Source organism: Tachyglossus aculeatus, chromosome 16, assembly GCF_015852505.1.
Source record: "Tachyglossus aculeatus isolate mTacAcu1 chromosome 16, mTacAcu1.pri, whole genome shotgun sequence".
In the NCBI taxonomy this organism is placed as follows: domain Eukaryota; kingdom Metazoa; phylum Chordata; class Mammalia; order Monotremata; family Tachyglossidae; genus Tachyglossus; species Tachyglossus aculeatus.
The window spans coordinates 16,283,947-16,297,590 of record NC_052081.1 but is presented as its reverse complement, the minus strand read 5'-3'; the positions used below and the strand labels follow the sequence as shown (position 1 = coordinate 16,297,590).

The following is a 13,644-nucleotide window of genomic DNA, read 5'->3' as shown; positions in this document are numbered from 1 at the left end:
GCATTTACTAAGTGCTTAATGTCTTGTCCAGCACTGGACTAAGTTCTGGCATAGGTAAAAGTTAATCAGGTTGGACACAGTCCCTGTTCCATGTGGGACTAATGGTTTAAGTAAGAGGGAAGAGAGGTAACAAATCATCACTGCACAATTGAAGAAACAGACACAGAGAAATTAGGGGACTTGCCCAAGGTCACACAGCAGACAAATGGCAGAGCCAGGATTAGAACCCAGATGCTCTGACTCCAAGGTTCAAGCTCTTTCCACAAGGCCATGCTGTTTCCCCTTGACTTAATTATCTTTATTCTACCCCAGTGCTTAGAATGGTGCCTCGCACATGACAAGCACTTAACTAATAGCCCTATTATTATTCTAACAGGCAGGAATCATAAAAAGTAAAAGTACATCTTGACTGAAAACCAAACCAAACCCCCCCAAAAACCTGTGACCTTTAAATACCAAAATGCTCTATGAAAAAATGTTAGCTTCTAGCAGAGATTTTAAGTGTGTTGAACTTGGAATGTTCTAAAGCCAAAATACTAAATATCACATATGTGCATTTCATCTAGAGGGATGAAATTGGCACAAGTATACTTTTTAGCCTTGAGGCTAAAAAATGCAACTGCTGCCTGAAATGACTTATTTTACATAACAGTCATTGAATTTGCTATAAAGGTAAAAGCCCAATATCATAAACTCCCAGAGGCTCAACACATATTCACAGAGGGTCAACGCGGAAGAAGTCTTCGAGTGTTAGCCTCATAGCTGACTTCTATTTCTTTCCTTTAAATAAAGTATTAGATTATTATTTCTTGATTATTTCAGTAAACACAGATCCAGTCCTAAAATTTAGAATGAATCCATATAGATCAAAACCCATGAATGGTTCTAAATCATTCACTAGTATTTTGAATAATCCATTATTAATATTTTAAAACATGTAATGTACTTCCTTCAAAAGCTATCAGGAGAAATGATTTTTTTTCATTTAGGTTGTAAAGGGTTTTAGAAAGAAAATCAGTCTAAAATAGCATGTTGAATATAAATTCAGTGAGGTAACATAAAATGTTGAATTGAAATTGTGGGAAAAATGACCCTCCACACTTCTGAAAAATCAGTCTAAAATAGCATGTTGAATATAAATTCAGTGAGGTAACAAAAAATGTTGAATTGAAATTGTGGGGAAAATGCCCCCTCCACACTTCTGAAAAATCACAGCCCTCCATTTTCCCAGTATTCCTGGCACATATCCCTCAAAGTGTCTCTCCAACATTGGAATAATAATAAAAATAATAATTGTGGTATTTGTTAAGCACTTACTAAGTGCCAGGAATTGGTCTAAGCCCTGGGGTGGATACAAGTAAATCAGGTTGAACAGTCACTGTCCCACATGGGACTCACAGTCTTAATCACTATTTTACAGACAAGGTAACTGAGGCAAAGAGAAGTTAAGTGATTTGCTCAAGGTCACAGAGCGGACAAGCAGTGAAGCCGGAATTAGAACTCAGGTCCTTTTGACTCCCAAGCCCATGCTCTATCCCCTAGGCCACACTGCTTCTCCTGGCACTGCTCTTCTGGATTATGGGAGCCAGTCAATCAATCAGTAGAATTTTTTTTAACAGTTTACTTTGTGCAGAGCACTGGAATAAGGATTTGGGAGACTACAGTACAACAGAGATGGTAGATATTATCCCTGCCTATAAGGAGCATAGAGTCTTATTGGGCCATAGGATGATGCTGTTTGCTGAGTTTCATGCCAAAGTACAGAATCTTCTTTCATCTCCTTCATTTATTTAAATTTAGAAGCTTTCAGCAGCCAAATAAAACTTACTCTTTGCACCAACTGAATCCAATTAGTTTGGGCCTAGGTCATCCAGTGAGATGGATTTCTAAACAAGGCAATAGATCAACTGCATCAAACACCACCTAAAAGATACTTGTTTCCTCATAGAGTTAGTTCACAAGCTTCTATAATAACTGAATGAATATAATCACTGAATGTAACTGAAAGTGTATAAATTGTTCTGTTACATCTTTAATTTACTCTTTGTTTAATGCAAACAACCTATTTGTCACCGACATGTTTCTTTACGTTTTATTTAGTTATATCTCTCTGTGACATTGAGGGCAGTTCACTTTGTGTACTTTGTGTTGGCAATGTCGTGTATTCATAAAATGTAGCATTCAGATATAATTGCTGATTTATATATCATATAGTTATTTAAGAATATGAATTGAACAATTTGCACACAAAATAGAATGGTTTCGGTAAGCATTTTAACCTGATGAAACTTTTGGCTTTTTCCTCACCCACGCACCACCCCTTATTCACCTCACTGAATGATGAACATCTGCTCTATTTCGGCTGGTTGGTGGCAGATGTTCAGAGGAAAGATAAAGAAACATTCAAAACTGCATAGGCAGGAAAACGCCTGTTATCCTTTTATTGTAATATTATTTCAAAATATACTTAGTTTTCATGAGCTAATAACCACACTTGGCAGAGGTTCTGAATAATAAAGTCTTGTTTATCTGCAGAGCAGATAAAGTATAAAAAGGAGAGAGATTTATGAGTATATGGTAATTACAATAATAATAATATTCATTGTGGTGCTTGTAAAGTGCTTACTATGAGCCAGGAACTGTCATAAGCACTGGTGTAAGATACAAGATAATTGGGTTGGAAACGGTCCCTGTCCCACATAGAGCTCATAGTCTTAATCCCCATTTTACATATGAGGGAGCTGAGGCACGGAGAAGCTAAGTGATTTGCCCAAGGTTACACAGCAGGCAAGTGGCAGGGCTGGGTTTAGAACCCTGGTCCTAATTAATATATATATATATAAGGAGAAAGTGTGTGTTGTCAGAGTTTATGTGGAATGATGATGATACAGTAGAAGACTTTTCATGAGGGTATGAATTTTGTGAAACAGAGCCCATCTTAAAGTACCTAGAAAGAACAAAATGAGGCACTCAAAACAAATAAAGCAGATGTATCATCTGGCCAGAATGGGAAAGGGACCTCTGTCTGAGACTTTTGAAGAATTGCAAAATTCCAACTCAAAACATATACTAAATAAACAACGTTTTCAATAGAGATACAATTAAAAAGAATGAGGAGATTCATGTGGAGGCTACTCACCACAAGAAAATATTACAAAGCATACAGCCTGCCCCTTATTACCTCAATTAATCTTTCCCAGAAAGATTAATTAACAAAAGATGACATGCTACATGTCTCAGGCCAAAGCTCAGAGCAAAGTTTGCCACTGTTGGCCAGTCCCAGAGTCACAGAGCTAGGTGTTTCTGCAAAACTCTCCAAGAGATCGGCCCTTCCTGCTGTAAAATCAGGAATATATCATTATTCCCTTTTGGTTCTACGTAATTCCCTCGCCTCCTCCAACAGAACATATGGGTGCTTAGAAATTACATAGTTCTCACCAAAGACTGATTCCTTTAGGGCACAACAGAACACTCCAACAAAAAGAGTGATGCGCTATCAATAACTCATTCGACACCATCTACGTATAAAGTTAGTCTCCCTGGAAGTATCTTTTTTGCCCCTTGAAGCAACTGTCACAGAATTTCTACCCCAGCATTCGTTCACCTGAAAAACCTTTTCTTTATTGCCATTAGTTTCTCTTTATCTTCCATCCAACATCTCTATATATGGATGATCTCTCAATTAGCCATAAACCTGTAAACCTGTGTCATGAACAACAAAGTCACAGTGCAGTACATATTTTCTGTGAATCTTTTTGAAACTGCCTGAGAAGCTTTATGTGCCGTCTCAGGTGGGTCCAGATTTCATATTTGTGCAGAAACCACTAATGTATTTTCTAACAACTTCGATGGGAACCTTGCTGTTCTGTGGCTATCAGTCTCATTCTCTCTCCAAATCCACTGTCTACCTTGATTTTTATATTCTACATCTTAATCTATCCACCCATAACTGAACAGTGTTCTCCGTAGGAAACATTTTTTCTTAATCATCTGATTCTTTTCTGAAAGTAGGGATTCACAGTTGCGGTAGATCTTCCATTAGAATATTCACAATTCATAATTATAATAATAATAATGATGGCATTTATTAAGTGCTCACTATGTGCAAAGCACTGTTCTAAGCCCTGGGGAGGTTACAAGGTGATCAGGTTGTCCCACAAGGGGCTCGCAGTCTTAATCCCCATTTTACAGATGAGGTAACTGAAGCCCAGAGAAGTTAAGTGACCTGCCCAAAGTCACACAGCTGACAGTTGGCAGAGCTGGGATTTGAACCCATGACCTCTGACTCCAAAGCCCGTGCTCTTTCCACTGAACCATGCTGCTTCTCTTAATTCATAGCCCTGTGCTGATTCTAGGTGGGGTATAATTTGGCTGAAAATACATTTTCTTCTCAGTCGGCATGAACCACTTCTTTGTACAGTGTTCTCCTCTTCAAACCATACCTTCACATCTTCACAACACTTTGTCTTCAGAGCCGTAGTTCTTCATTCATTCATTCATTCATTCATTCAATCATATTTACTGAGCACTTACTGTGTGCTGAGCACTGTATTAAGCATTTGGGAGAGTACAATATAAGAATAAACAGACCCATGCCCTTAACAGTACATAGTTCTGCACACTGTAAGCACTCAATAAATACCATCAACCGATTTAAGGACCCTATTGTTTCAGCACTTATTTCTTCACTTGTCCATCTCTCCATTCCACTTTCCTCCAAACTATAAATAAGTGTATGTCTGCCTCCCTCACTGAATTGGCAGCTTCTTGATATTTCTATTGCTCTTTCCCGATCAGTCTCCAAAGCACTTAGTACAGTGCTCTGCAACATAGTAAGTGATAAATAAACCTATTGATTTATAAAAGAGCTTTCCAAAAAAATAATGATGTGAAAAAGAGGAAGAAAGAATAGAAATATATTTGGTAGGCTCTTTTTGACTGAAACTTTTCATTTTTTCATATATGCCATAATAATAATAATATTGATATTTGTTAAGCACTTATTAGGTGCCAAGCACTGTTCTAAGTGCTGGGGTAGAAACAAGGTAATCAGGTTGTCCCATGTAGGGCTCACAGTCTTCATCCCCATTTTACAGATGAGGTAACTGAGGCACAAAGAAGTTAAGTGACTTGCCCAAGGTCACATAGCTGACAAGCAGCAGAGCCGGGGTTAGAACCCACAACCTCTGATCCCAAGTGCGGGCTCTTTCCATGAAGCCATGCTACTTCTCAATGCAGGATACTTACAATATCTCTGATAAGTTTAAACAAAAAATAAAGAGTTTTTTCATGGACATTAAAACAAAACACTGAAGGCTTTCACAAGCATAATTTTCAACATTTTTGTTTCTGCTTTATAATAATAATGACATTTGTTAAGTGCTTACTATGTGCAAAGCACTGTTCTAAGCACTGGGGAGGTTACAAGGTAATCAGGTTGTCCCATGGGGGAGGCACACAGTCTTAATCCCCATTTTACAGATGAGGTAACTGAGGCATAGAGAAGTTAAGTGACTTGCCCAGTCACACAGCTGACAATTGGCAGAGCTGGGATTTGAACCCATGACCTCTGACTCCAAAGTCCGGGCTCTTTTTACTGAGCCACACTGCTTGTCATCAGCCATGCTGCTTCTCAAGTATTTTCAAGTACAAGTATTCTATTTGTACTCTAGCAAAGTTCAAGCAGGTTCTGAAACTTGAAGAGAAACTTAGATGTGTTTTGTGGGTGGGGGAATTGAAATCAGTTATCAGTGAAATGAAAGTTCAAGGTACCAAACAACGAAGGAGAACCTTCTACTGACAAGTTATAAATTGGATAAAAGCACCAGATGATAAAAATGTGTGTACTCTTTATTCTTGTCACACAGCATCATACTCCTGAACAATTTGATGAAGGTTCGTAAGGAAAGATTACAATATTCACTTTTTTTGCAAGTCATTCCACGGATCCATAATTCAAAACACAAGCCATCTATAAATGAAATAAAATCAGGACAAAATATTAATAATGATGGCATTTTTTAAGTGCTTACCTTTTGCAAAGCAGTTTTCTAAGTGCTGGGGAGGATAAAAGGTGATCAGATTGTCCCACGTGGGGCTTACAGTTTTCATCCCCATTTTACAGATGAGAGAACTGAGGCACAGAGACGTTTAAGTGACTTGCCCAAAGTCACGCATCTGACAATTGGCGGAGGCAGGATTTGAACCAAAGCCTGTGCTCCTACCATTAAGCCATGCTGCTTCTCTAGCAAATGAAAGCTACATTTTGACACATCTACAATTCAAAGATCCTGCCATCAGCAATCCTCTCAAATTGTGAGATGTCAGATTTCTTTCTGTTTGTGCTCAAGTTCAGCAGCTTCTCTTCACTTTTCCCTAATGAACAACTTTCATATCTGGAAGGTAGAAATCCCAAGGGTAATTAGCTCCTGCATTTGCATGCCTAGTTTCTTGAAGGAAATGTTAATGATCCAGCAGATTGAAGATGGCTCTTCATCGTTCTCATACTCTAGGGTGGGTGTTGGTAGAAAGCAGAGAAAGTGGTTTGTTATGCATGGAAAGCTGAAAAAATAGTTTGGGTGCTGAGATCTTTGTGAGAAGTTTCCAGACCCTAGGGGTATTGGAGAAAAAAATGCACTACTGCTCGCTAATAGGGTGTTGTAGCTTTTTATGGCCACCAAATCTTTTTCCTTGATCCTAGCTGATAGCAGATTTCACAACTCCTTCTCCACACAGCTTTCAGATCCTAAAATAGTTACCGATGAATTAGAGAGAAGTGATTAATTTTTAATAGTTTCATTCACTTCTTCTCCTCTTTCTCCCACTCTATCATACCTGAATATCATTCCCAGCAACATCCAATTTCCTGAAAAAAAAAAATAGGTCATTGTGAGCTTCAGGAGAGCGGTCTGAGTGGAATGTAGGGACAGAAACCAGACTGTGGTGTTGGAGATGAATGTTGGAATTGGATGAGTGTCACTCATTCAAGGGCTTTGGGGAAGAATGAGAGAAGGAGAGATGGAATGATCTGGAGAAGGCTTTTACAGTAAGACATATTTATTCTATTTATTTTATTTTGTTAATATGTTTTGTTTTGTTGTCTGTCTCCCCCTTCTAGACTGTGAGCCCGCTGTTGGGTAGGGACCATCTCTATATGTTGCCAACTTGGACTTCCCAAGCGCTTAGTACAGTGCTCTGCACATCGTAAGCACAATCACTTTTACATAAGACTTGAGTGTGTTTGAAGACGGAGGGGAAACAACTATGAGAAAGTAAATGATTAAAGATGACAACTTTAGGCTGTAAAGAATGTAAAACTCTAAAACAATAAACTCCTTATTGTCAGGGAACAGGTCTACCAACTCTGTTGTATTGTCCTCTCCCAAGTGCTTAGTACAGTGCTCTGCACACCATAAGCATTTAGTAAATATCATTGGTTGACTGATGGCAGTAACAGAGAGAAGAAGAATGGGAACAACTGTCTTCATTCAGTTGTTGCCAACTTGTACTTCCCAAGTGCTTAGTACAGTGCTCTGCACACAGTAAGCGCTCAATAAATATGATTGAATGAATGAATGAAAGTTGTATTTACTCAAATTGTATTTACTGAGCACCTACTGTGTGCAGAGCACTGTACTAAGCACTTGGGAGAGTACAGTACAACAGTAAACAGACACATTCCCTGCCCATAATGAGCAGTAAATGAGAATGTAGAGGGTCAGAGGCAAGGATAGGGGGCCTCAGTTTCCCTCCCCTGCGGGGAGTGTGGGGGTGGAGAGGGAGTGTCTGGGATATGCCTGCAGATGTAAGAGAAGGTTTAAGTAATAATAATTGTGATTCTTCATTACTTATAATAATCATCATTGCATTTGTTAGGAGCTTCCTATGGGCCTGGCGCTGTAATATGTACATCACCTGTATATATGAATATATGTTTGTACATATTTATTATTCTATTTTACTTGTACATATTTATTCTATTTATTATATTTTGTTAATATGTTCTGTTTTGTTGTCTGTCTCCCCCTTCTAGACTGTGAGCCTGCTGTTGGGTAGGGAATATCTATGTTGCCAACTTGGACTTCCCAAGTGCTTAGTACAGTGCTCTGCACATCGTAAGCACTCAATAAATACGATTGAATGAAATGAATGAATGAAAGCAGGTGTTAAAGCTCCTCTTTTAGAGATGCCAGAGAAGATACAGGAGGTAGAGTTAAAAAAGGGAACAGTGCTGTTGTCAAGGTCATCAGGAGCAAGAGACGGGAGAGGGGGGCGTTTCTGGAAGCTTCCAGAGGCTAACATAAGTCTAGTGGGTGAGCAATGGGCAGGGGAAACTTGGGACCAGTGAAAGGGTGGTGAAGACCAGTAAAGAGGGTATTTTCAAGGACGCAACCTTAGCATACCTTTTGGAAAAGAGAGATGATTTATGTTCTCACTCGCCCAGTAGGAGGAAGAATTGATCAAAAAATGTTTTTTTTTATGCTACATAAAGTCAAGTGACTTGTCCAAGGTCACACAGGAGGTAAGTGGCAGAGCTGGGATAAAATCCCTAGTCCTCTGACGCCTGAGCTCTTGCCAGTATTGCTATCTCTCTTGCTATCGTGACTAACATCTGCCTCATTTTTCACCATCGTCATCACCAGGGAGAGCATTGACCGAGCACTTCCTTTATGCAGAGCACTGAAATATTCCCTTGCCAGACAGGGTTTCTTCAAAGAGTTCACTGTGTGATCAATTCCAATTTTCACTATGGTAAGGTATAGAAATTTCACTGTGATATAGTTTGAATTCTGGCAAATATCCCATATTGTGACACGCACATACTTCTTAAGCAGAAACATTACTTGATGAAAAAGAGAAAGCAGAACTCTTTTCCTTGCACGTTCTGAAGGAAAAATGGTTTGAATAACCTTCGCCAGCCGCATTCAAGCTTAAAATCTCATTTGTTCTTCTGGAAAAATGATTTGCCTTAGAGCAGTGTGATTGAATTGTTTTTCTCTTCTTTTTTTACCCCCCCTCCCTCTTGCATAGTTAGAGTCTCCCTTGACTCATCCCAAGCAGATGTTATGATAATGTTTTGTTAACCTTGAAATATCCTGTCAACCGCCGTCTAGATACACAATCAAAGTACCTGATTAACCTGCAATGAAAAGCCACTCTCTGGACAGAAATTCCTCAAGGACACAATGAACCCTTTGGGGTGATAACAGTGTTCATTTTATTTAAACCTAAACCATGAGAAGCAGCGTGGCTCAGTGGAAAGAGCCTGGGCTTTGGAATCAGAGGTCATGGGTTCAAATCCCGCTATACCAATTGTCAGCTGTGTGACTTTGGGCAAGTCACTTCACTTCTCTGGTCCTCAGTTACCTCATCTGTAAAATGGGGATTAAGACTGTGAGCCCCCCGTGAGATGACCTGATCACCTCGTAACCTGCCCAGAGCTTTGAACAGTGTTTTGCACATAGTAAGCACTTAATAAATGCCATTATTATTATTATAGAGCATAGGCCTGGGAATCAGATGGATCTGGTTTCTAATCCCAGCTCCACCCCTTATCTGCCATGTGACCTTGGGTGAATCATTTAATTTTGTGTCTCAGTGACCTTCTGTAAAATGGGGATTAAGACAGAGGGCTCCATGTGGGACATGGATTGGATCGAAACTGATCAGCTTGCATCTACCCCAGCACTTAGTGACAGTCCAACCTGATCAGCTTGGATCTTCCCTAGTGCTCAGTACAGTGCCTGGTACATAGTAAGTGCCTAAATCCACCACTTCAAAAAAACCGCAAAAAACCCTCATTTTCCCAAAGTCTGGCTGAGCAAAGTCAATTTTTTTTTTACTGTGCCTCCCCACACATTGGTCCCAAATAACCAAACCAAAGTGTCCCTAAGGCAAGTTGCTTACATTAAAATAGCTAAAATTAAAGATGCAAATATCCAAATCCATAAGGATTCCACAAAGCTAATTGGTTCGTGAAAAAAGATGCCATTTCCAAAAACTTGATGGAACTTGCTCACACTTTATATTGCCTGTTAAAATATTTTTGTAAGCTTCAGATGATTACTTGATTTTTTTACTTTATTTTGAATGATTTGTTATATAGTCTTTACCCAACAGTGTGTAATTTACTAATGAAGAGTAAACCTAAACACTAGAACTGAGCTGATTGTATTAATCCTGTGCTTAGTGCAATGATCCAAATTTCATTTTTAAATTGTTTGAAAGAATAAGAAATTGCAGCTTGATTGATTTCTCAGTTATTAGAGTGGAACCCTGATTAACTTGTTTTAAAAATTTGAAAATAATAGTCGTAAATCAGATCTGATATATTAAATCAATTCTCCCTTATCAAAAGTGTATTTTAGTTTGGGGTTTTTTTGGTCACTTTTTTCAAATAATCTTTCTGGGGAACAGATAAGGGAGATTATTGTTTGGAAGTTCCCCAGAGACCCAAATATGATTCTAGCTACATTGGACCACCGTCAATTCATTTCATTTCAGAAACCTCCAGGTTAAAAGTATTGACTACAAATTTAATTCTTTATCATTCTTCTCCTTACTATAACGGCTTCTAACTTTCCTTATGAACTCTTCCTGAAGGTAAGCTTAATTGAGCGAATGGCGAGCATTTGTTCGCACCGCATATGTTTAGGACACTTCTCTAAAACACCCCCCTTATTCTCATTTCTGATTTTGCCCCTGTGAAACGGCTTCTCATTTTTCCTAGCTGTCAGCTTTGAAATTGGCCGTGATGACTCTGAGTCATTTCTTGCTCAGATAGTGTTTTGGGAATAGACCTCTATGCACGGCTTGACTCGAATAGATCAACTTTTGCAGATTACCATGCACACTGTAAACTCTCCCTAATAGTGCTTGTCACACAGCCCTGCAGACTACAGCTGGCCCTACTTGGTTTCCTGCCTCCTTAATGGGGGTGGAGAATAATAATAATAATAATGTTGGTATTTGTTAAGTGCTTACTACATGCCAAGCCCTGTTCTAAACACTGGGGTAGATTCAAGGAAATTAGTTTATCCCACATGGGACTCACGGCCTTCATCCCCATTTTATAGATGAGGTACTGAGGCCCAGAGAAGTGAAGTGACCTGCCCAAAATCACACAGCTGACCAGTGGCGGAGTCGGGATTAGAACCCACGACCTCTGGCTCCCCAGCCCGGGCTCTTTCCGCTAAGCCGAGCCGCTCCACGCCGAGAAATCACAGTGCCCTCCGTCGCAGGCCGAGGGATGCCAATCTGACTCCGTAACGGTGCATTTATCCGTTTCTCTTTGCAGATCTTCCACCTATTGGCTCAACCGCATCCAGTCTTTTCTCTATTGCAATGAGAACGGTCTCCTGGGCAGCTTTTCTGAGGAGACACATTCCTGCACGTGCCCGAATGACCAGGTGGCCTGCCAAGGGTTCCTGCCCTGCCTCGTGGGAGACGGGTCCGCCTGTCTGACCTGCGCGCCGGACAACCGCACCCGCTGCGGGAACTGCAACACTGGCTACATGTTGAGCCAGGGGGCCTGCAAGCCAGAAGTGGCCGACTCCACGGAGCACTACATCGGGTTTGAGACGGATCTGCAGGACCTGGAGATGAAATATCTGCTGCAGAAGACCGACCGGAGGATAGAGGTCCACGCCATCTTCATCAGCAACGACATGCGCCTCAACAGCTGGTTCGACCCCTCGTGGCGCAAACGCATGCTCCTCACCCTGAAGAGCAACAAGTACAAATCCAGCCTCGTCCACATGATCCTGGGCCTCTCCCTGCAGATCTGCCTGACGAAGAACAGCACCCTGGAGCCGGTGCTGGCGGTTTACGTCAATCCTTTCGGGGGCAGCCACTCTGAGAGCTGGTTCATGCCTGTGAATGAGAACTCTTTCCCCGACTGGGAGAGGACTAAGTTGGACTTACCCCTTCAGTGTTATAACTGGACGCTGACTCTCGGGAACAAGTGGAAGACGTTTTTCGAAACGGTTCACATCTACCTGAGGAGTCGCATCAAGTCCAATGGCCCCAACGGCAACGAGAGCATCTACTACGAACCCCTGGAATTTATCGACCCTTCACGGAACCTGGGCTACATGAAAATCAACAACATCCAAGTGTTCGGCTACAGCATGCACTTTGACCCAGAAGCAATCCGGGACTTGATCTTACAGTTGGACTACCCCTATACTCAGGGATCCCAGGACTCGGCACTTTTGCAGCTGCTGGAGATACGGGACCGTGTAAATAAACTCTCTCCACCTGGTCAACGGCGTCTAGACCTTTTCTCTTGCTTGCTCCGTCACAGACTCAAGCTGTCTACCAGTGAGGTGGTGAGGATTCAATCCGCTTTGCAGGCCTTTAATGCCAAATTGCCAAACACGATGGATTATGACACAACCAAATTATGTAGTTAACCATAGATGTCAAGCACAACACAAAACCTTGAAGGAGTTTTTACAGTGCTTTTGTGGAACAGTTTATGTTTGGAAGAGTACATTTAAATTGTCTTTTCAATATCTGTCTTATATCAGTCAATAACGTTGGATGGCAATTTACACACATGAACTTGCTGACAATGAATATATTATACTTGCAGTTTGGGTTTATGAATGAAATAAATACTGACACCCGTCTAGAAGACATTCTACTTTTTACAATAAATTTCATTTGTAATTTTATATGTTCCGTGGCAATGCTTTTGGTGCATTACATCCTCTAGAGGGAACATAAAAGGAGACCAATAAAATTTTGTAGCTGAACAGTTATTAAAAAGAAATGCTGTGAGATTCCTTTTTTTTTCTATTGAGTTCCCTTTTCATATAGTTCAGTTGAGATCTAGAGAAAGGTTTTATTGTCAACCCAGGAAAGTCCACCCCGCTGAACCAAATTGGATTCTCCTGTAAAATTTCTGGATTTTCCATAAGGGAAAACCAAACTCATTCCTTTAGCTTGAGCAGTCTCTCCTTTTTTTTTCAATCAGCAGCATCGTTATATTTCTACAGACTACATTTGTGAATCATTTCTGGAGGTATAGCTTCTTTAAAATAATCCAATTTAGCAGACTTGGGTAATCTTGCCTAAGTAGTTTGGATAAGCATCATTTTCCAAAATATATCAGGAAAGAGCTGGGAAAATGGGAGTGTTCATAAATCTGTTCAGGCCTTTAATTGTGACCCTCTTTGAGTCCTTTGGAGCAGGTGAAACTACTTTCAGCCAACGTTTTGAGAGAAAATACCTCAGCTCGGTATTTTGCTTGATGCTCCTGTGAGGAGGATTGGAATTTAGAGAAACTACTAGGAAATTTCACAAAGTTTAGTACTTTATTTGCCTTGTCTACACTTTCCCACAAAGCATGCACAGATAATCTTATCATCTTCTCTGTCCTGTAGGTTGTGTGCTCCTTGTGTGCTGGGATCGCGTCAATCAACTCTGTTATATCGACCTTTCCCAAAAACTTAGTACAGTGCTCTGGACACAGTGAGCTCTCAATAAAGACCCCTGATTGATTGATTGATTGATGGGTCTCATAAGGCCTATTCTAGGGACCAAGGTGGAGATCAACTACTAGCATCATACACAGGAGGCAGAGTATTGAGAAATTTCAAGCAGAACTTCATAAGGAATTCTGAGAGTATCTTCTGTTTC

General features: G+C 40.4%; 1 protein-coding gene across 3 annotated transcripts in view; it reads left to right on the top strand.

Moving 5' to 3' along the window:
- BRINP3 (BMP/retinoic acid inducible neural specific 3) overlaps positions 1-12,751 on the top strand; it is a 441,851-nt gene extending 429,100 nt beyond the window's left edge. For all 3 annotated transcript variants that reach the window (XM_038758436.1, XM_038758434.1, XM_038758435.1), the window contains one exon: positions 11,297-12,751. In XM_038758436.1, coding sequence (XP_038614364.1) covers positions 11,297-12,413 — 1,117 coding nt within the window. In that variant the 3' untranslated portion in view covers positions 12,414-12,751. The remainder of the gene's footprint in view (positions 1-11,296) is intronic.
- Positions 12,752-13,644: the final 893 nt, after the last annotated feature.